This window comes from Sabethes cyaneus, chromosome 3, assembly GCF_943734655.1.
Source record: "Sabethes cyaneus chromosome 3, idSabCyanKW18_F2, whole genome shotgun sequence".
Taxonomy (NCBI): domain Eukaryota; kingdom Metazoa; phylum Arthropoda; class Insecta; order Diptera; family Culicidae; genus Sabethes; species Sabethes cyaneus.
In genome coordinates this window covers 106036340-106060920 of record NC_071355.1, presented here as the reverse complement: position 1 = coordinate 106060920, position 24581 = coordinate 106036340, and the positions used below count along the sequence as shown (strand labels likewise).

The 24581-nt window shown below is 39.2% G+C and overlaps 1 protein-coding gene across 2 annotated transcripts in view; it reads left to right on the top strand.

The window, feature by feature from the left end:
• The first annotated feature begins 1443 nt into the window (after window positions 1–1443).
• Window positions 1444–24581, top strand: part of LOC128742828 (uncharacterized) — a 125753-nt gene continuing 102615 nt past the window's right edge. For both annotated transcript variants that reach the window (XM_053839305.1, XM_053839306.1), the window contains exons 1-3: window positions 1444–1517; window positions 1574–2470; window positions 3703–4104. In XM_053839305.1, coding sequence (XP_053695280.1) covers window positions 1497–1517; window positions 1574–2470; window positions 3703–4104 — 1320 coding nt within the window. In that variant the 5' untranslated portion in view covers window positions 1444–1496. The remainder of the gene's footprint in view (window positions 1518–1573; window positions 2471–3702; window positions 4105–24581) is intronic.

Sequence of the window (24581 nt, the reverse complement as noted above, 5' to 3'; positions counted from 1 at the left end):
AACGAATTTAACAAATCTTGCAGTTCGGCACTTTCGGTACAGCATTGGCACAGTTCGGCTTGTTTCAAGTCGCCTAACATAAAAACGGCTGTGCTGAGTTACCCCCCCCCCCCCTAGTTTTTTCCGAATATCGGCAGTAAATAATACTGATCATTCAGCAAAATTAACTGACAAAATCGGCAAACTTAATTTAAAAATACAACGGATCTCGGTAAAAAGCTACCGAGTGTGTCGGCATGTTTTACCAGATCTCGTCAAAAAACCACCGAACGCGTAGCTAAAGTTTGCCAGATCTCGTTGAAAAACTGCCGAATGAGTCAGCATATTTTGCCGAAGTTCTCAGTATATTTTGACAATTCGATATTATTTGCGTTTACCGAGTGATCAGTAAACGTAACTTTTGCCGAGAAGGTTACCGAGAGCTCAGCTGTTGAATTCTCGGCATTTTTTTGCCGATTTCGGCGAAAAAAATTAAGTGTGTATATAGTTGTGCGCAAAGGTAAATCTTGTATTATTGACAGTGTAACCATGTGTATGTTTTCTATGTTTATACTCTTATTCTTTGCTTAGATAACTTTTGTTTTGTTCTATTACGTACAGACTTACAAATAACACAGTTACAATGTCTTACGTTAACCGAAAATGATAAAATTTAAATGCTGATTGCGTTTGTAAAAAATTTGTCCATATTTGAACGGGCAAACACGAAGCAAGCTACCCTAGCATTCAGCTGATGAGCGAGAGAGATATATTGTTGCTTTTCTCATCACTCTTGCGTTGACACACTCGTACGAGATCTCGTGCGAGTGTAAAAGAGATACTTTGACTGCGTGTAACCAGAACAGAGCTGCGCGCAACTGTTAGGCGCACAACTAAACCTATACGAAAGAAAAATTTTAGATAATATTGCCCCTTTTGTGACTATTTAGACTACTGTGATAATCATTTAATGCAACGTACCGCATTTTGCACGATTAATCTGACACAAGAGTGGCTTTTAGTTTGATCTACTAATGAGTTTGACTTCTTTTTCCTTCTTGCCCTTCTTTTTCACTTCATTTTCTTTTAGCGAAATCGTGTGCGAGATTCGACTGTGATAATCGTGTAAATCGGGGTAGTCTAAATAGGGGCAAATGTCGCAATAATCGCAATAAATAGTTTATGGACTACTTTAAAATTCAGGAACATTAGTAGAGCCAGAAATCACAGCAACTGAAATAATTGATGGGTCCCAAATTTATGTATGCACAAATATCTGTATTTGTGGCAGCTCTGGCGTGTACGCATAATGTTTACGTGTTTCTTGAGAAGAATTTGTATCAGTGTTTTATGAGAACTGTCAGTTTCGGTTGTCAGTTGCAGGCGGTTGTCAAAATGAGCGCAAAACGCTAATTTTTCTCTGAACGGACAATATGTTTAAACGGTTTAAACAAAATCACCACCACGGATACTCCTGAAAGAAGATTAAATGGTGGTCATGGTCATACGCTTTGGAAATGAATAGTTTGCCTTGTGAAGTAAGGTAGTATATCATTGATTTTAGTATGTTATAGAAATGTTGTTTGTCTTTTAGGTTCTAGAACATATTTATTCGTTTTTGAATTTTTATGACTATCTTCGTGCAACGGAGGTATGTCGTTTCTGGAACGAGTTATTCACATCCAAGATTTCAAGAAATGGCATTCTACAGCTTTCGCAACGCTTGCTGACAATCAGAAACGAGACTTTTTACATAGTTCTATATCATTTTTCTAAAGCCAGCAGAGTGTATCATAACATTATGTTTAACGGAATAGATTTCTTAAGTTTGGATCGAAGAACAGAACTGCAGTTTGTAGTGTTTCTAGCCAACGTAGGCATGAATGTGAAAAACATAATTTTACTAGACTGCAATATAGGAATTTCCAAGTTATGCCAAATATGCAGTGTAATTAAACAATTAGAAATCCTCAAAATCGATAGATGCAGTGTCCAATATGATGTACTATTATTGCCTGAATTTTTATTAAGCTTCAAAGCTTTAAAGAAAATAAACATTCAAAACCTTAAGACAGAAAATGAAGAAATCGTTGATTTTATAACAAATGGCAATTCGGCAATTATTGATTTGGCTATCAACGATGGTTACATAGACGAGAGGACGGAAATATTTTCAAATGTTGAACGGTTGAAAAGTCTATCCTGTACATTTTACCACAGCGGGTCATTGCTAAATCTACTGAGTCATCCAAAATTGAATCTCAATTCACTACAGCTGCAGCGCAAGCCGGCCGATCAATTTCATATGTATAATATTACTAACATAATACTCGCTCAATGCAACCTGCGTGAGTTTTATCTTAATACTGCTCTCACGATAGAGATGCTTATTGAAATATCAGTGAACTTAGTTTGCTTGGAAGTGCTGTCTATTACGATTGATGGTTTAAACCCTCCTGTGTGTACAACAATAACGTGGCCAAACCTGCGGGTATGTCATAAATTCTTTTTTCCTCTATTTATTGGTAGCACAGGTTCTATTAAAAAAAGGTTAATTAAACATAGACATTATTTTAACATATGCTCTTGGAACAGCTGCTATTTTATGGCTACAGATGGACTAAAATAGTAAATTACCTATAAGCCCGGACTCGATTATCCGGGTGATCATTTTTATTTTCAGCCCGGATAATCGAATCATCATTTTTGGTACAAATTACAAATTTTTCGCCGATAAAAGGGATATAAGAAAGGAATTATGTAGCTTTAGGGAGGTGAATCAATACTTGTCAAGTTGGAATCATCATGTAGCATGAAAACTATAACATTAAGGTTTAAAATAAATCATTGAAAAATTTTTCTTTTTTTCACCCGGATAATCGAATCCCCGGTTAATCGAATCCCCGGATAATCGAGTCCGGCCTGTACTAACTTTTGACAGAGAGCAATCGATTCATAACAACCTATGAAGTCAAAAATTAATATTGTTTTACAATACGTACGCTTCATTTTCGTTTTTTTTTTTGCGCAATAGATGCTTATTTGACTACAGAGCCTCAGCGAAACAGCATTCGAAAAAGTAGTGTAAAGGAAATTATAGTGTTAATTATTATCTACAATATTGTTGAAAAAAGTATAGTTCTATCTTTTGTATTTACGGCGCTATGGGGCGCTGCCCCATTGGTAGCAAAAAAGAGCGCTCATTTGGTTACCAACGAGGTAGCAGCCCATAGCGCCGTAAATAGAAAAGATAAAACCACAGACAAACAGACGAGACACTCGCGATAATTCCATCGTCCAATCAAAAACCACTCATTTTTCAAAAAGCATGTTTCGCAACATGGCCACATCGCGGCGCGCGAGTGTTGCTTTGAGTTTTCAGTGAAAAACCATTCAAATGTACAAAACCTTACAGCATAAAACCCTGCAAATGCAAGCTACTCCGCAACATGCATAACAGAGGGTGCTAGTGTGCACGCAAAATGTGCAGGACGATGGTTTTTAAAGGATTTTCTTCTAGGTGTCATGTCAGTTCGTCAGTGATAAAACTATACTTTCTTCAAAAATATTGTAGATAACAATTAACTCCACAATTGCCCTTTACACTGTTTTTTTAAATTCTGTTTCGCTGAGGCGCTGTAGTCAAATGAGCAACTACTGAGCAAAAAACCGAAAATGAAGCCTCAGCCATAGTAAATTAGTAAATCATATATTATTTGACAGGTGCTTCGTATGTCTTGCGTGTCCTACATTGATATATTACTAAGCTCCATGGTCTTCAGGAAGCTCGAAGAACTTCACATACACACAGAACGCTTACCAAAAGACGCAATGAGAATAATTTATGAAAAAGGTTTAGATCTGAAAAATCTTACTTTGTCAACTTTATCTTTGCTGCGTTGTGAAGAATCTCTCGGAATAATTGGAAATAAATTGCCAAACTTAAATGCAATTGAAGTACATTGCAGCACAAATACAGATTTTCAGGCTTTTCTGAGATCAGCGGAGACTTTGAAGCGGCTTAAAACTCTACAATTTGTTTACTGTGAAAAAATAACAGATAGTACAATTGGATCCGTAGATATGCCGTATTTGTTTTCATTTAATCTCAGTTACAACAGACAGGTAAGTTTACATTTTACTAGCTGACCGGGCAAATTTTGTATTGCCACAAATTAAACTGCTGTACATTCGTGTTGACGAACGTAAGCTGCTGCCACCTCCAAAAGTTTACTGTAGGGGTGAAGCGAAATAGGAATTTCTTAAAGAGCGCAAGAGATCGAAACATTTTGGCAGATTTTCACCCACACGTACATACGGGCATTTTTATGAGAGTGCAAGAGATCGTTTAATGCCGTCAACGCGAATAAATCGTAAATTTTGGACGACCTGACCTCTGTCATGAGCACCCCATCGGCAGGCAACCATGTTTTCGCCGCCAACATCTCATGTGTGCGAAAATGAGATAGCATGTCAGCACTACGTTTCACTCAACTGCCAGCAGTCTGATTTGGGCCCGCTGTCAAATTTTGAGCCCCGGACATGCTGTCGCTGACGTTGACTGCAGCTCGATATAGAGATGTCAATGGGGTGGTCATGAGTCACGATCTCGAGTTTTGCAAGTTTCTGATTCTGAGGAGTTCAACCTTAGACTTTAGACCACAGAAAACAGATTAACAGGCTCGAAGAAAGTATGTAATCGATTTTTTGTGTGTAAAATCTGCCGGTGGCGCCCTCCAGAAATAGTTTGATCCTGTTAGCCTGTTGATCTGTTCTCTGTGAGCTAACTAAGCGCTTGTTACCCGGTAATTAGCCATACATCGGTTGAATAAGTTACTATTCAAAAAAAATGTTTGTTGGGTATCGAACCGCCCAATTAACGAAACTTTGCTGTATGTGAAACTGTGAAAATCAAGGGACTGGCAACCCTATCCCTACTCAATGTGTTTGACAGTAGCCAACATCTACTGCCGGCGTGGGTGTTATTGGCAAAAATCTGACTGCCCAGGTAACCAATAAGCATTTCCAATGCAATTTAAATGCAGGTCAATAAGCATTGGCAAAATATGCGGCTACTTTATTGCTAGCCCTCTTATAGTGCTGACAATGCTTATTTGCAGCTACAGTCAACCAAAAAAGTATTCGGACAGCAGCACATAAAATTTTCTTTTAGTAATTTTGCACAATATTTTTACAAAGAATGGTAACACATATTTTTTAAAACAATGTTTAACTAAAGCATATTTAGATGCACAACAAAAATTCGGGGAAAACCTTTCCGTTTTGAAGATAGGGTACATATAGTTTGAATTGCTCAAATATGCAGCCAAAAAAGTATTCGGACAGTTAACTATTAGTTGAAACAAATGTCCTTTCTCGCTCATCTACTACCTTGTAGGACCATTTACATTCTTGATGACCTGTTTTAATCTGTTTGGGATAAAATTAACAATTTTTCAAATATCCCTTTGTGAATTGCTGACCATTTTTTTACAAGAGCTCGGTTTAAGTCATTGTGATAAGAAATCGAATTACTTCTCATTTAGAAATGAAATTATCTAAAAAGATGTTCCCTACGATAAAACTGAACCTTGTCGTGGTGTAGGGCTTTTTAACTAATCAGTAAATGAACAGCGGTCACGTTTACTTCTGAATGTGGGTATATATCAAAATACTTTTGTGATTTCAAGTGGGACTCGGGGTAAAAATTTACCAAATGTGATTGTTGCGTTGTTCAGAAAGTGCTTTTATTCCGCTTAAGAATAAGGCCAGTATGGGGATCTCTGACAATAAATGAAGTTTTCTGGGATTCATCCTTATTTATCACAACTGTCACAAATATCTCCGAAAAATGTCGGATTGATTGAGTTGGTCGGGGGCTTAGGGTTAGTAAGGGGATGTAAGCAGGATACCAGATCCGATTGGATGCCGAAGGACCACTCTGTAATGATTACGGGTAATAGCACTTCTTAGGTAGCAGATGGGAAAATTAGGTCAATTCGTGTCGCGTGTTCGAGTTTCGGCTAGGCGGTGCTGCTAGATAGAGTAGGATTTTTGCACTGGCTCCGTGGCTGTCCTGAGCTCTGATGGCCGCCCGCGGGCTCTGTCGATGGGAAAGGGTCGAGTCTTAAAGAGACGTTTAAGCCCAGAGCTTTACAGCACTTTGGTCTCGAGGGTTGGAAGGCGGGCGAGTCTCTATATTTTGAAGCTTCTGTCGACTACCGCGAACGTCCAGCTTGTGCTGCGCTCAATTTACTTTGTATCGTGGGAATGCACTGTGAATACTAAGGGGATGAAAGATTAAATTTGCCCTGATAAGTTGATAACCACTAATGCTCCGAAATTTGTCTTACCTATTGGTTCATTTGTGGTTGTTTGTGTTGGAAAACTGAAAGCGGGCGCGCGGTTGAAGACCGGTGTCAGGCGGGGCTGACGAATTCTCCACTTCTTCACTATACCACATATTGCAACTCGAGTGGTACAAAAAGTCCAAAGCACATTTACAAATTCGATCTATTATTTTTCTTCTCATCATCATCATTATCATCATCATCGTCATCATCATCATTATATTTAAAATATGACATTCCGGCCTTTGGCAGAGAGATCTTAGAGTCAGTTCGTGGAGTCCGCGCAGGGCCGAAACGCCTCCGCCTGCGGGTATAGGCGTGACGGCTATGCTTGGGGCTCTACCTGTGTTTTAGTGGGCGACAGTGCCTGTCTCGTCAGGTAGAACTGATGCTTGAGGTCTCCCTGACACTTTGTTGACAACACAAAAGGGCCCAGCGCAGAGTTTTATACGCTATTAAGCGACCAGTTGGATAACCCGAAAAAAAGGAAAAAGGAAAAAAAAATTATCTAAAAAGATGTTCAAAAGGGTTCAAATCTAGACTGAATACTGATGTTTCGATAGCGCTAGGACAATTGTATGGTGCCTACCGCTTATAATTATCGACAGTATATTTAGATTCAACATCCCGGTACAATATGTATGTACCACACAATTACAATTTTGCTTTAATTTCACCTAAAATTGTTCAGATAGTTGAGTTTACATTTAGTTCTTTCCAAAAATATATATCTTTGCTACCTCGGAGCTTTCTATGCACCCCAACAAGGTATGACATCAACAACCCCTATGCAAGAATAACTAAAAGAGAAGGATTACAAGAGAAAAATCACTCATCAGCAAGTAAACAAGCAATGCGGTTAGTGTCATGCCTTGTTGGGATGCATGGAAAACTCCGAGGTAGCAAAGATATATATTTTTGGATAGAACTAAGTGTAAACTCAATTATCTGAACAATTTTAGGTGAAATTAAAGCAAAATTGTAATTGTGCGGTACATACATATTGTACATCATCTTTCCGTTGCTCGTTGACATATTTCCAAAAAGATTTAGGGTTACGCTTCAATCTTTGCTCGACATTTCTCAGGTAGTTTCGAAAGCAGGAACGACTCAGGCGTTTGTATCTTGTATTAATCGACAGGTAGTGGTTGCGGAGGGGTAAGGTCCTGTACCTCGAAAATTTCTTTAAAGCCGCTTTCCTTTCGGATTTGAGACGTCGCAACATAGTGTTTAGCCAGGGTATCTGGTACTGATCGGGAGCAATTCTTTTGGGAACGTGACGATCGATAACGTAGTTCAAGATATTGGAGAAGGTTGTGGCAGCCAAGGGGTCGGACACTCAGCACATCATGCCGCGGCACTTCAGAGATATCAAAGCGGCACACCTCTAAAGCCTTATAAAAATAACATTTATAGGGCTTTACACACATCCGGTTCAATTTTACATTTGAAATATGGGGAGTACGGCCAGTTGCCAAAATCATCTCGCACGGTTGCCAGAACTATCAGATTATATTGCGGTTATTTACATAAATTTTCATCCTGTTGCGGCGGTAACCCGCATCGTCAATCACCGCAACGAGAACAAGGAAAGCTGGCCAAATATTTTTTGGTTTATATGTGCAATTGTTACTGATGCTTTAACAACTAAAACTACATAAAAAAACGTCTTTTAGCCTCTTACATTCAAAAATATGTATTATATAAATTCATTGAATATCATAAGTATAAAAATATGTGTAAATAGTAAAAAATTTAAGAAGTATGGAATGGGGTTGCAAATATCTAAACAATAGAAATTAATCTATTTGTATGGCAGCTTTGGACAAAAGCAAATCCTTAAATATTTGGCAAGGTCAGCATTGGGCGATAATGTATCGATATAACTGGTATCGATATTCGTGGACGAAATCTCGATATAGTTTTTTTGAAGTAGGACTACTTCTTTGATTTCTCGCGTCACTTTTCATTTCGTCCAATGTAACAAATGTAAACAAATCCGGTTTATCACAACAAATTATTGCTCTTTTTAAACTCTATGTTATACAAAAACACCTGCCCAAATAGAATTATTTTGAGGTGAAAAAATTAGCATTATCAAAATGTCCAATGTGCACATTCGAATTACGAATGACTGACTGTTACTTCGGTCGTTCTCATCTGATGTCCAAAGTGCAAAAAAAATCAAAACAAACCCAATCTGTACATTGGACGTTTAGCAAGTGAAAGTTTTTTTCGCATTATTTATGCATTTTAAGTGAAACAAGCGGTCTTATATCGAAAAATAACCTCGAAAATAGCGTAGCACGGCAACGCACGTATTTTACGGTGATCTCGCTTAATTTATGTGCAATAGCCTGGAAAAATAAAACCGTCCAAAGTACAGCATGAGATGGTAAACAGTCCAATGTAACTTTTTCTATAATAAACCAAAATTGCTTAGTTTTAATTAGATTTTTAAAATCTCCGTTAAATATTGAATGTTATTATTCATCAACCACGTTTAGTGAATGACTGAAAATTATTTCATTTTGAAACAATTTAAAGTTCAATTCGAAGAACTTCGATCTCGTTTTTCTCAATATGGTGGAATTGTTACATTGGACGAAATCAAAAGTGACGCGAGATTTCTATATTGGGAATGGGATGCACTTTAGAAAAACGAAAAGGGAACATGTAACGAAAAGTGGTTATGGTTTAAACGGTTATAACTCAGTCATCCGTCAACAGATTCTAGAGATATTGGTATCAATCGATTGGAAATTTTTCAAAAAATCTGTAACAATACAATAGATTCCATGTTTTCCAAACAAACGTTTAATAATTGAGAAAATTTTAGACGGATATTCATTATTACATTATTTTCATGTTTTTGCCTTCCCACGCCAATGCTTCCCTAGCACAGATGACAGAAATATATACGAAATGAGCTATGGGTTAAGCTGACCTTTGATTGTATTTAATTTACGCTCTATAGAATCCGCTCGAAAATTGTTGAGCTTCAGTGGTTGCTGCTTGCTCGGAATAAGGCATCGAAGACATTCAAATTCACCAGGCAAGACGCCAACAAACCGAAGAAGCCACCGACTCGCCCGCCAGCGAACGATATGGTTTTTGCTGCTATCAATACCCAGTAAAATCAATGGATCCTCGCTGCAAGCCGTTAGAAGTAAATCGCCGCTAGCCACAATTGTGACGTTCCAAGGTTGGACACATTCGTGAAAAAGGTTTTGAAATTAGCTGTCGAAAAGCTGGTCCAAACAAAAAGAACAGGCTATTCCGATTCGTTCAAGGTTGATAAAACGGACGAAAACAATTTATCTTTGCTAGCTGCTGCAAAGGCGGCTCCGATTAAAGCTGTAGGGGCATTAGGGGCATAATGAGCACCCTAACTTGTTGACTGATTTAAGCACCCAAAATGACGGAATTTTTAAAGTGTCGTCATTGCAAAACATACATTCACTATCGATAATTAAAGGCATACTGTTAACAAATTGAAAAATAATTGATATGATGACGAAAATTGCAATTAAAACTAATGCTTCAAAAACTAAAAATCGGTCAGTGTGTGGGGCACAATGAGCACCCCCTGGGGCATAATGAGCACCCTTATAAACACATGCTTGAAGGGTGTATATAAGAACAACAACCACACACACATACACACACACTCACACATATGCATATACACACACATAAACGCATACATACACATATACACATACACACCCATACATACACAAACATAAAACGTGTCAAAATGCCGATAAAACTATTGACCGCAAGCCGCTTAAAGGCAATTAAGCCGTGGAGGTTGCCTCTGGAGCACACAAGGAAAGTTTCGGATGACGCTTAAGCTAGCTGTGTTTTAGTGTTGAAGACATATGCTTTTCCGTTTCCCTCTACTAGCTGGTATACGAGGGTTCTGATTTCACGGGTAGTAATACCGTAGCATCGAACCTCCATATACAAAATATGGACCACCAACTCTTGTTCTGCAGCGGGAGCGAAAACTGTTTTGAAGGAATCAATTTGGTCCACCTCCTGCCCCGAAATTGCCCTTTCGTATGTCCTCACATACCGCGCTAACGTCTGCCGCAGAATGCTGTGGTACTTGGCGACTTGTTTTGTGAGTATTCCGTCTCGCCTTAGAGTGGTCAAGACCACTTGCAAGGCCTTTTTTGACCAGTTATGTCTTCCGGATTCTCTTGGCATGTTCATACCATTACTGTAAACAAGCATTGACGCGATAAACAAAGAAACTGACAGGTTAGTTAATGTGACATAGTGCTCGTTTCACCCCACCTAAGGGTGCCCATTTCGCCCCCAGTCAAGTAGTTAAAATAAAAATGGGTTTTTACACTAATTATAGTATAAAATCAAAACTTCAATGAAGGTGAAATTTGAGATACAATGTATACATCATGTTGCAGTGTGCAGTTGATAGTTTAAAATATTTAAATGATCGTAAAAGCTTATTTGGTAGTGCACCAAAATTATAATTTTTTCAGCGTCTGAGAACCAAGTTGAGTTTTTTAATATAACTCCCTGTTTTAAAAGTAGAGATCACTCATTTTTTCGCATTTTTTCGTGTTTCGCATGCCATATGATGTTATAAAATGCGTACTTTCGTAGAAAAGAGGGGTGCCCATTTCGCCCCGTGTGCTCATTATGCCCCTAATCCCCCTACTAGTAAATATGCGATGGTGCCCCCGAACAAAAATCTACTAAGCCAATGAAAACCGTAGCAAAGGCACCGAAAGCCCCAGAGTCAAAGGAAGTCGTTCCAGTGGAGAAGGTGCCCGAAAAAAACTGCTGCCTAGATGTAAATTTCGTTGATTTGCATTACTAATATCTGGTAGAAAACAATCAGTTCTTTTAAGAACTACTGAATAAAAGTATACGAAGCAGTAAAATTGATTTTTCTCACATTTTAAAGTGATGTTGGCAGTTTAGTATGAGCGTTCGAAGTACGAGCCCGTCAGAAATTACATGTTTAAACTGTATTAAGACAAACCTTCCGAAGAATATTTCTGTCTTCTTTTTCCTATCGCGCTTTGCGGCCTTTCCACTGATTTTCGGTGGCATGAAGACGATGTCGATGCTTCATATTAGGTTGCTCTGCAGAAACTGGTACCGTCGATTCGGGCGAAATTGATCAGTCGGGTGAAATTGATCAGCTTGGACTAACGAGTAAAAAACTCTTTATTCTACGTTTATACTGATTCATAGAGCTGAATATGCACCCATCCATATAAAGATTGAGTTACAGGTCAAAGTCACTTGGCTTTCAGCAAGATTGATCTTGTAAATGGCTTGATTTTTTAATATTTACTATTTTGATCGAATCGCAATTTTCAACATGCCCGATAAAACTCCTTGCTGTTAACACAAATTTCGTTGCAGAAGGAAATTTTGATAGAACTAATTCGATTCTCTAATTATCTGGCTGTGCTTTGATAATTTCCATGAATAAAATTATGCGACAGAAATTGTTTGATTTGACCTTTTACGAAATAAAACGATTGATAACATCATGAACTGAGGCAACATAGATTTCTAGATCACTATGGGTGCGAAATGGAGCTGCCACCTGCGAAAGTTTATTCTTTCTGTAAAGCAGAATGGAGATTTATAAAAGGGTGCAAAAGACAGACAATACTTCGCACAAATTTTACAAACGCTCCATATGGCAGTTGCATGAGAGTGCAAGAGATCGGTTTGTGCTTACATAGCGAAATGCAACTACACATTCAAAGAGACAGTCAAGCTCCCGTATATGAGGAGAATTAAATTATTTGTTTCACTAGATTGGTGAAGATTGTATACGAAAATCGTACATTTACACATATATACAGCAATGTTTAAACAAAAACAAACGATTATGATGCTAAAATTGGCTTAATATCTTTTCTATCGTTCATATTTATTTAGCAGATGCATCAACCATGCTAATGTAGAGCTGACTGTTTGATTTTTGTGCTAGTTGCTGTACGCGACTTTGTTGCCTACATACAGGCAATATCTCGATTACGCCAGATTTTATACTGCACGTTAGGTTATTGCTGTCAGAGCGTATGGTTTAATAGCAATATCGTCTTGATTTCTACGTGATCAATTTCACCCGTTATTTGTAAATTTTCAATTTCACGATTACATTAAGTTTTATCTAAAATAAAACTATTTATATAAGATATAGATGATACTGTCGTGTAGCCAGCACTACAGTACTTATTTTAAAATTGAATCATCTTCCTAAATATGTTTCTATTCAAAGATATTTAAAAAATACTCGAAAAAGTGATCAATTTCACCCGAATTCACGGTAGCTCTTCATTAGCATTGGGCGATACTGCGCAAAGCATCGATATTCGAATATCGATACAATTTTTGTAAAGGTATCGATCCCGTTGAAATATCGGGCGGCAAGTATCGATACCAGTGGTATCGATATCGGTATCGATACACTGACAGGGTGCAACGAAAACCACACTTTTGTTTATTATTTAGCTTAATTTTTTAGAAAATTATATGCGTGTGCTTTTACTACTGTTGATACTCTTTCGTTCTCATACGAAATCTCGTTAGGAACGAAATAATAGCTGATGTCGGACTGGTCAGGCCTGCGGTTTTAAACTCTTTTGACTGGAAACTGCAACGAATTGCTCAGGATTGCTACAAAATTTATTAGAAAATCTAGTGGAATGATGGAAATGAAAAATAAATTTTAAAAATCGGACAAAAAGTACAAATCCGTTTTCTTAAGTCGACCGTAAACCTTCTCAAGTAAACTTAAGTAAACCGACTTTTTGCCAGATTGATCGGTCACCGGTGCGGCTTTGCAAGTGAAAAACCGGCCGGGCCGACCAGAAATCGACCACTCAGCCAAGCGCTTGCAAATGCTTTTATATTTTGCGTACGGTTTATGCTCCTTGATCGAAATAACTTACGAAGGGAAAAGTAGACCTGACTTAGCTAGAATGCGTCGTTGAATCTGCTTACTCGTATGATTGACGGCGGTTGCCAGAGATCCCTAATTTATGAATTCATCAACCCCTTCCAGTTCATCTCCGTCAAAAGTCTTTTCATGCACTCAGGGTTTCTTCACTTAACAACGCAGTTGCGGCTTCATTGACGGTCTAGCGTATCCAACCACATCCATCTTCGAGTGCCAAGACAGCTACCTCCATTGAGGAAAGCAGAGCTTCACTCAGCAACTTGCGAGTTGTCTAATTAATCGCATTTGAAATTAATTCTAAAATCGGAGCTGGAATTGCCCTTGAAATTTTACCTAAAATTGAACCTGAAATTAAACTTGATATTGAACTTGAAATGGGAACTGAAATTTAACTTAGAATTGAGCATGGCATTATGCTTAAAATTGAACTTCAAATTGATATTGATGATCAAATGATATTGGACTTTCCCGTAAAAATGATGTTTGCCTCGAATTCAGTTGGTACCAGGCGCAGAGGTACGCAGCGTGCTTGACGGTTAGACCAAATGGAGCAAGTCCTGGAAAGTGTGGGACATTCGAGAAATTGGAGGCGGACGGCCATGGATCGAGTTTGTTGGCGGAACATTGTTATGCAGGTGAAATCCTAATGGACATCGCATTAGGATAAGTAAAGTATTTTAGTTTCTCTAGCATTTACTATAAAGGTATTTATCGATACAAATATCGTCGTTTTAGCATCGATACTGGCCGGTATCGGGACGCTCAGTATCGATCCAAAATATCGATATATCGGCTCAAAAGTATCGATTTTTTCGATACAGATACAGTATCGCCCAATGCTAGTTCGGCTACTTGAAACGAGCCGAACTGTGCTGATGCTGTACCGAAAGTGCCGAACTGCAAGATTTGTTAAATTCGTTATTGTGCTTTGCAAGAAATCTTTTCATTCTCGGAAAGTTCATAACAAGCTGTCAAAATAATTCTGTATTGAGCGAAGCTGACGAATTTTCGTTAATTGAATACCGATATTTTTCACATATCGATACGTATACTCAGTTGAAAGCATAATCAGCAAAATTGCTCGCATCACGTGACGAACTGCATTTTATATTTGTTTTATAACACTCCGTACAACGTGCTAACATTTACAGAGCTGTTATATGCATGTCGAAATTAACTATTTCGAAAAAAAGTACAAGGGTCCATGCCTAGTGGCACGGGCGCAGGCTTGAAGTAGGACTACGAATGTAGTGCAATTCGTCTCCCAATGCTAAAGCCGGTGATATTTGTATGAATTTCATATATAGATACTCAAGTTGCGCATTAAAGAATTGTGTTCTTACATGTGATACATGTTGGTGCAGATTTGGGGAATTATTTCGAACAGTTTCGGGTAGATGCAGATTATTTTTTGCAAAAATCTGGCATCCCAGGTTCCGCTAGGCAGCTTTAAACACATGTGTATGTGATACGATTTGTTTCGACCAGGGATACCAGACTTGCAGATTTGTCTGCAAATTCCAGATTTTTGGAACAGTCTTGCAGATCATTATAAATTTGCAGATATTTGCAGTTTTTATGACTTTTATTGTTTTGGTGCAGATTTTTGTTCGAAGCTCTTTAAACTTTCACAGACTTCCTAAAAAAGTGTGCAGATTTTCGCAGATTATTTTCAAACCAGAAAATTCGAGTAGCCGGAAAACTGCTCGATTTTTTCGGTTTTCAAACAGTTCCAGGCCCTTTTTTAGAAAATATGGCATCTCTGGTTTCGACTACATCATGGACACGCTGCTGTTTTGTTAAGGAAGGTTGGGAACACGATTCCGATTCTGCCTGGACTGGCACTGGACCACTGGCATCTGTATTTTGTTTCGTGATGCCGTAATTTACAGCAATTCGCCATTACGCTATGAAGGTCATCTGTGGTGTGCTGGAAATGGCAAGGTCGCAGAAGTTTTACTATTTTCGCAGCTAAATAATAAACAAGCAAAGTAAAGAATGAAAGTTTCAATTTAATCATTCGTAAGCAAAATACTGCACCAGTCTGGCAGCTTTGTTTTAAATACATCGATGTTTTGAATCCAACACGGTCGGCGTAATTTCCACTCCACACCAAACAATAATCGGCTGCTGCCGAGTTTTACCACCTTTGCCGCGTCCGGACAGGGAGATAAAATCGTAACTCTCATTATTATTTGTAACCCAATCAACGCGAAAATGATGCCGTTCGCAAAATCAATTCAACTGCTTCATATACTTATTCAGTAGTTCTTAAAAGAACTGATTGTTTTCTATCAGCTGTTAATAATACAAATCGAAGAAATTTACTGCTTGGCAGCAGCTTTTTTCGGACAGCATTCTCCGTTAGAACTTCTTTTGGCTTTGGAGTTTTCGATGCCTTTGCTATGGTCTTCATTGACTTAGTAATCTTGCTTCTCGCTAGCAAGTTTGGTAGTCGAACGAACCGGAAGCGCCAGTTCTTTGTTTGGACCAGCTTTCTCTTGTTGAAAACTAACTTCAAAGCCTTTTTCACGAATGTGTCCAACCTTGAAACGTCACAATTGTAGCTGGCGGCGATATACTTCTAGACGGCTTGCAACGAGAATCCGTTGACTCTTCGGTTTATTGGCGTCTCGCTTAGTGAATTTGGATGTCTTCGTTGCCTTATTCCGGAGAAGAACAGCTGAAGCTCTAACGATTTTCGAGCGGATTCTATAGACAGTGTTACCAGGTCGATTGCCCATTTTCCCGCTGCCCAGAGCTTGATTTCCCGCTGGCCAGGATCAATTTCCCGCTAGAAATCCCGCTGAATCGAAAGTCATATTATTCTTTCGTTTCTGGTGCAATATTTCAGTAAGGCTTGCATTTGAAATTAGGATGATCTGCTGAAATTGAGAGGTTGCAATTGAATGAACATTATGCAAATTTACTGCATTCATGTTGACGAAGTTTTGGGACTCAGGAAACAGAAAACGAAATATTCTGTTATCCCTTATATAATGACAGTTTACTGCGAAATTTCGCAAGAATTATAAGATTAAGGAGTCTAAGAACACAGGCGAAAATTTCGAAAGAAGCTTTTAGCACAAATTCTTTTTCTGTGTCTAGCTATGATAAAAATCATGCAAAATTTCAGCAACGCTGGCAAATGGTTATGGTTTTTGGTGACAAAAGAAGATATGTTTCAATCTTTAGAAACACCCAAAAATCAAAAATATCTGTAAAGCGCATCGGCTCTTTGTTCTCGCCTTTATTTTGTTTTAGCACCGATTTGTTTTGGTTTTGTTATCATACAAACCAAATTATGGGCCCTATTCTGTAAGTCACGTCGAGTGTCACTTTGCTCGAATAGTCGACTTTTGCTATTATGTAAGTCACACGCGACCCAATTTTGTCGAGTAACACGACTAAGTCCATCGCCAAAAAGCTAGTGACTAAACGGTTAGCAAATGACGCCAGAGTTAGCTTTGTTTTGATCGTGCATTGAGCCGCTATGTTACCCATTCTTCTTGCACTCGACACACGACAGTGACTGAGTCGAGCCGAGTTGCTCGACGTGACTTACAGAATAGGGCCCTATGATGTATATAGATACATAAGTGTTGTTTTGTTTCCAATTCATGAATCAGTTGGATTGTGCCATCCATTGGCAACGAATTAGTGCAAAACGGATTTGTTTGGTGGTCTTCTTTTTCAGTAAGTTCTAATGAGTATTTGTCAGAACTATCCCATTCTAGGTAAAAACCACGGAATTTTATAATCAACAGAATATACTGAACCATCTGCCAATGCATGAGCAGACATTAGAATGTCACTAAACGAAGTGTTTTGCTGTCAACCTCTCTTTCAGCACTCTTTTTGCCTATCAAATATCGCTAAATCGAGATCCCGCTAAAATCCCGCTGAGTTATTTAAGAAAACCGCTAGATTCCTGCTAGCCGCTGTTTGGTTATTAAGTCCCGCTGTCCGACTTGAAATCCCGCTAAATCTAGCGGGAAAGCCGCTGATCTGGCAACGCTGTCTATAGAGCGTAAATTAAATACAATCAAACTTTGATCCCTTTGATTCAAAGGGAATTTAATCCATAGCTCTTCTTCTATATATTTCTGTCATCCGTGTTAGGGAAGTATTGGCGTGGGAAGGCAAAATTTTTTAGCAAAAATAAAATTAAAGCGTCATGAGTTAGAAGACCGCATGGTGAGTCACCACATATTTAACGTTTTATAGATCAAATCAGAAGAAATTCTTCATGATTTAAAGAATCAGCAACATTTGGAAATTTAATTAAAGAAATTTAGTATACAGAAAATTTTCATCTCTTCATTAACAAATTCGTTCGTCCTAAAAAGGACGGGTTGTGGTAATTTATGAGGTTGAAAATCCGGCCAGCAGAATGGCTTGAATGTTTGAAACAACACCTCCCAGGGCAATGGTGACAATGGTTACCGGACAGAGCATTTTCCATTAATTCAAGCTCTTCCGCTCCCGCAACCAAATATTCTAATATAGCAGATAATAGATCGATGCTCCGGTACCAACACGTTCTGCGCACTCTACACCAAACAATGATCGGCTGCTGCTGCCGCTGCGCTGCGTTTTACCAGTTTGCCGAGTCCAGTGACGGAGATATAATCGCAACTCTCTGCTGTCTGTACTGTACCGTACCGATTCCAATGCGAAAATGATGCCGTTCGCCGGCTTACTTCTGATTATATACCAGAGCAAACGGCACCAAGTTGTAACAAAGGCGGATCAACGTAGGGCAGAGAATCATAGACACGAAAGAAAGGCGGTACAACGTACAACGAAACCGTACATTGTTTGAGCAAAACCGGTGTCCGGTGCTTCCTTAATGAAGAGTAGCATTGGGCGATACTGTATCTGTATCGAAAAAATCGATACTTTTGAGCCGATATATCGATATTTTGGATCGATACTGAGCGTCCCGATACCGGCCAGTATCGATGCTAAAACGACGATATTTGTATCGATAAATACCTTTATAGTAAATGCTAGAGAAACTAAAATACTTTACTTATCCTAATGCGATGTCCATTAGGATTTCACCTGCATAACAATGTTCCGCCAACAAACTCGATCCATGGCCGTCCGCCTCCAATTTCTCGAATGTCCCACACTTTCCAGGACTTGCTCCATTTGGTCTAACCGTCAAGCACGCTGCGTACCTCTGCGCCTGGTACCAACTGAATTCGAGGCAAACATCATTTTTACGGGAAAGTCCAATATCATTTGATCATCAATATCAATTTGAAGTTCAATTTTAAGCATAATGCCATGCTCAATTCTAAGTTAAATTTCAGTTCCCATTTCAAGTTCAATATCAAGTTTAATTTCAGGTTCAATTTTAGGTAAAATTTCAAGGGCAATTCCAGCTCCGATTTTAGAATTAATTTCAAATGCGATTAATTAGACAACTCGCAAGTTGCTGAGTGAAGCTCTGCTTTCCTCAATGGAGGTAGCTGTCTTGGCACTCGAAGATGGATGTGGTTGGATACGCTAGACCGTCAATGAAGCCGCAACTGCGTTGTTAAGTGAAGAAACCCTGAGTGCATGAAAAGACTTTTGACGGAGATGAACTGGAAGGGGTTGATGAATTCATAAATTAGGGATCTCTGGCAACCGCCGTCAATCATACGAGTAAGCAGATTCAACGACGCATTCTAGCTAAGTCAGGTCTACTTTTCCCTTCGTAAGTTATTTCGATCAAGGAGCATAAACCGTACGCAAAATATAAAAGCATTTGCAAGCGCTTGGCTGAGTGGTCGATTTCTGGTCGGCCCGGCCGGTTTTTCACTTGCAAAGCCGCACCGGTGACCGATCAATCTGGCAAAAAGTCGGTTTACTTAAGTTTACTTGAGAAGGTTTACGGTCGACTTAAGAAAACGGATTTGTACTTTTTGTCCGATTTTTAAAATTTATTTTTCATTTCCATCATTCCACTAGATTTTCTAATAAATTTTGTAGCAATCCTGAGCAATTCGTTGCAGTTTCCAGTCAAAAGAGTTTAAAACCGCAGGCCTGACCAGTCCGACATCAGCTATTATTTCGTTCCTAACGAGATTTCGTATGAGAACGAAAGAGTATCAACAGTAGTAAAAGCACACGCATATAATTTTCTAAAAAATTAAGCTAAATAATAAACAAAAGTGTGGTTTTCGTTGCACCCTGTCAGTGTATCGATACCGATATCGATACCACTGGTATCGATACTTGCCGCCCGATATTTCAACGGGATCGATACCTTTACAAAAATTGTATCGATATTCGAATATCGATGCTTTGCGCAGTATCGCCCAATGCTCCGCCGAACATAAAAACGGCTTTGCCGAGTGACCGACCCCTTGGTGGCAGCAGTGTTTATATCGTCATTATCTAAAACTGTGCTCCAGTTGATGCTGCTTAAAACATCTAGAATATCCCCAAAATCAGCATGGGCGTAGTCGTAGAAGACGGCCGGAGGCGCAATATTTACGTCACGAAAAATTTGATGGCTGGTAGTAATTAGCAGAGCTGGATGATGCAGAACATGCTTGACAAGCGGGGTAGGCGCCATCGTCACTTCCGGGGCCTGACTACGAACACTGACAAAGCATAGATCGAGGAGGCACCCATTTTCGTTGGGTATATCGTTTACTTGTTGAACGGTTGCAGTACTATAACAATCGAGCAATTCAGTATTGATAGGCGATAGAGTTGACGAACCCATGTCAGCGTACAGGTACCCGTTACCGCGTTCACGCCACTTAATGCTTGGTAGATTGAAATCGCCCAAAATAATAATGTCTTCCGACGCAGATGCCATCGATGCTATTTGGTTAACTGAATTAATATGTGCATTCAGAATAACCGGGTCTCGGATGCGGTCAGGAGGTACGTAGATAGCACACAAGAATAGTCTACGGTCTGAAAGTTTGATATTTACCCATACTTGCTCGACCGGTAACCACTCGATGTTTTCGATGACGAAGGTCTGCGACTGGCGGTGGACCGCAATCAAGACTCCGCCTCCCGTAGCTTTGCGGCTGTTAAGCGCACTTCGATCACAGCGAAAGACTTCGTAGTTCGGCCCAAATATAGTGGACCCCCGTTCGTTTGAACGATTCCTCATGCAAACTAACGGGGTTCGTTTTTAATTTGAACAACTAGCAACCCTAAATGTGCTGAAACTTGTATGAACTGGCCGCCCTGTTCTTTGTTATTGTTTTGGTGTTTTGATTTATCCTCGTTTAGTTGGTAGTTGCAAGCAGCGAATATGCTATTCTACGATCGGATTTCTATCGTAATCGTTGGGAAACGAAATGTGAAACTGATTAAACTAGGATTAAACACGCTAGATCAGTACAAACAAATCGTGTTTATGTGCATAGTTCTCCGAAGGCAAATGATGCCATATTGAGAATGACATTTGAACCATTTTTAATTTGCACATCGTGCAAACCAGCGGGGTTCAAATTAAAAAGTGTTCAGATTAAAAACGGTCAAACGAATGGGGGTCCACGGTATGTGCCGAGAGCACGTACGGTTGTCAAGCCAGGTTTCGGTCACAACAATTATCTCGTACGGACTGTCGGCGCATGCTAGGAGGTAGCCAGGAACACTCGTGTTCATACCACCAACGTTCCTCAAGCAGCACCATTTGTTGTATGAAGGGTTACGCAACTATAATTGAAACATTCAAGTATGGTAACAGTTCGCATCAGTTACCTTTATCGAACTGCTATATGATTGAAAAAGCACAAGAGGTGGATCCCCAAGCAACCAAAAGTTCGAATATTACTTGACACGCGAACTCGAAAGTTCATAATTAGTTCAGATTCAGTTCCGTGGAACTTTCACGCTGATTAGTAGTGTATATCAAGTATATGTGGAACTAAATGCTTGAAGAAATGCTGCGAATACTTCATAGATACTTCAAAGCTATTAGGATGCTACATGAAGTTCTGAAGTAACTTTAGTTGCTTACAAGTTCTGCGTGTTGCTTTTTTGTTTATATTTCTGGTGATCAAACCAGCAGAACCTGAAACCATTGGAGATTAATTTTTATTTCACTTGAATAAATTTAATCCTCGCACATTTCTAATTACAAATATAAATTAGAATGTAATGCTCTTCATTATTGTGTTGTGTAGCATATGCTGTCGGTATCTCACTACTACAGTTAATTGCCTGGTTCCAAACTTTATGTTCTATAATTAACTCGCGCTGCATAAAGCTGCTGCAAGTTCTAAATCGAACTTTTACTTAACAACTCATTGGCAAAATTCACATCGCTTGTATACGACAAAGGTGACGCAGTGGATCAGTATAGGTTTACAACGCGGAGCACCCGAGTTCAAACCCAACAGCAGGCAAATGCAACGAATATAGAAGTTAGGTAGAAGTATAAAAACAGAACATAGAAGTGCTGCTAAATTTGTTTTTTCTTAGTTTTTGACAGTTTATTTCGAAGCTGCTTAGCGTTCTATGCAGTGAGCCAAAGACAGCTTGAAAGTTCGGTTAATTACTTAAAAGTGACGCTGCTTAGCAAGTTATAGATTGATATACATAAAGCTGTTTAACCCTTGTTAGACACCATTATTCGAACTCTTGGTTACTTGGGGAGCCTATATGCAACCAATTGTTACACATATGTCTTATGAAACATCAATGCGCATTATCTATCCATTCGCGACTACGGTATTAAAAGAGATTTTAAGCCTGTTCGCACTCCCACGAAATCCTATGCCGCGTTGTCAAAACTTGCGTGAAAACAAAAACAAAAATACTCTCTTCTCTTTTTTCCTCGGACAAAAACCAAACAATAGAGCTTTCCAGTTATGTGTGTATTGGAGCTTGAAAATGAGGCAAACAACAACAGTAAACAAAAGAGATGCATTCCTTTGTCACCAAGGTACAGAATGAATTTCGTCTTCCGCTGGTTTAAATACCAGCAAATTTTCAAAATATGTGCTTGAATTGGGAACAGGATGGAAAATTTTACTGAAATATGTGCGAAATATGTGTGGCAAACGGAGAAACACAACTAGTAATCGCTATTTTTCGGTTTGTTCCTCCAGCATCAGCTGTTCCCCAAAATGAGGTAAACAAACAACAACAGTAAACAAAAGAGATGCATTCCTTCGTCACCAAGGTACAGAATGAATTTCGTCTTCCGCTGGCTTAAATACCAGCAAATTTTCAAAATATGTGCTTGAATTTGGAACAGGATGGAAAATTTTACTGAAATATGTGCGAAATATGTGGCAAACGGAGAAACACAACTAGTAATCGCTATTTTTCGGTTTGTTCCTCCAGCATCAGCTGTTCCCCAAAATGAGGTAAACATCATGTATATACACGCGTATTTCGTGTTCGCTAGTGTGGGTGCTTGAGCTGTCAGAAAGCTCTATTATAAGCAACTTTGTAATCGCGAATTATGTTTAGCAGGAAGCAAATTTCCTCTCTGGTCTCCAAGACGAAAATTATTTACATTAATATCCTTAATGCGAAACAAAACTTTAGTTTTTTGGGCCTATTATGAGCTAATCTTCATGCCATTCAAAATTAATCGTGCAAAATATAATTTTGCTTTGTATTATTTGATGCACCTCGTGAAAGTTATTAATTTGTTAATTTTCAAGTTTAAAGAATAAAGAATTAAAGAAATATGATGTTACATTGATTGTATTTGTTTGGTTACATTTTATTTAAAAATATGCCGTAATCAACATGATGCAACATCATGTGACATTATTGTTTAGCAATGACATTATAATAACACGATGTTGCGATGAAGTTTCATGTTACTAGATATAGACTAATATATTTGTGACGGCCAGTATAAGTATTGGATAACCTGAATCTAACGTATTAATAACATGAAGTTGCTTATTTGTTGCGTGTTTCAATACTGTTACCGGTGAAGTTTTTTGCAATTTAAACAAGACTAAATAGCAACATGGAAGATGTTGCAAGTGCTGCTTGGGTCTGGTAATAGACGTGAACGGGATGGAATTTTAAGAGGCTCAATGGTGATGAACTAGAAGCGAAGAACGGATCAACAGTGGGGCTTGGATCAGCGATTTCAAACTTGCTTGGAAGGCGATTCTGGAAGCCCCGTTCCCTGCACCCGCCAGCAGGACCGGGACGGCTGCTGGTCGCTGGCTGGAAAGGCTCGACTGCGGCGGGGGGTGTCGGGGGTTCGCATCGGGGTTGCCGCATTGACCTTATCGGCGAGTTTGGCTACCTCGTTGTTGTTCCGCACGATTTCGTCTTTTAGCTCTGAGATTCCGCTCGCTTGCCCTGCTACGACGGATGATATCACGTTTCGCAGGGACGAAACGGTACTTTTAAAACGTGCGAATTTCATAAGCCTAACGCATTCATCACACATCCAAAACAAATTGTTGTTTGACTGGACGAATTTCATGAAAGGAGCGTTCAAGCCAGCGCACCGAGTGTGACACACTTGGTCGCAAAAACCCATGCATCTTAAAAGGTCCTCCTCCTTTATCGTTTTCGCGCATCGATCGGCATGCTAACGTTCTCCGAAAGTTGTACCCACTAGCCGCCATTACGCACGCGAAAAGGTCGATACCTTTATACCTAGGACTGGACGTGCCAAGTGTCAACCGCGGCGTTGATCTAAAATTGACCCAATTTCTGATTGGCTGAAAGTGACGAACAACCACCCCATCAACATCTCTACATCGAGCTGCAGTGAACGTCAGCGACAGCATGTCCTGGGGCTCAAAATTTGATAGCGGGCCCAAATCAAGTAAATTAAGCTGCTGGCAGTCGAGTGAAACGAAGTGATCAAATGCTATTTCATTTTCGCTCACGCTGAGATGTTGGCTGCAAAAGCATGGTTGCCTGTCGATGGGGTGCGAACAACCGTTGACTGGAAAATATAACGCGGTATCGCTTTCAGTGTTGCTGACACTCGTTAGTAGGAATACGACAATAAGTCATTATTTCCGAATTTTGATTTCTTTTGTATTCTGTAGTTCTATGCTTGGTTCACCATTAGTTTTGTTTGTACACGAATTTTAATTTCCAAAATGAAATGCAAAACATAATTTTGGTCGCATAAACTGTGGCATATTCGGGAGCCGTTGTTCGGCAAACGAAATTATTCTTAAAATAACATGTGCAGGCAACAGTGGTGCAGAGTCTAACAAAGAATATTCAATCGAGATGGCGGTAATAATAAGAAGAAGAGTAAGAAGCCAGATGGCACGTCCTGTCCCAAAGTAAATTGATATATACCAGGTATGTGACCATTGAGGATTGCA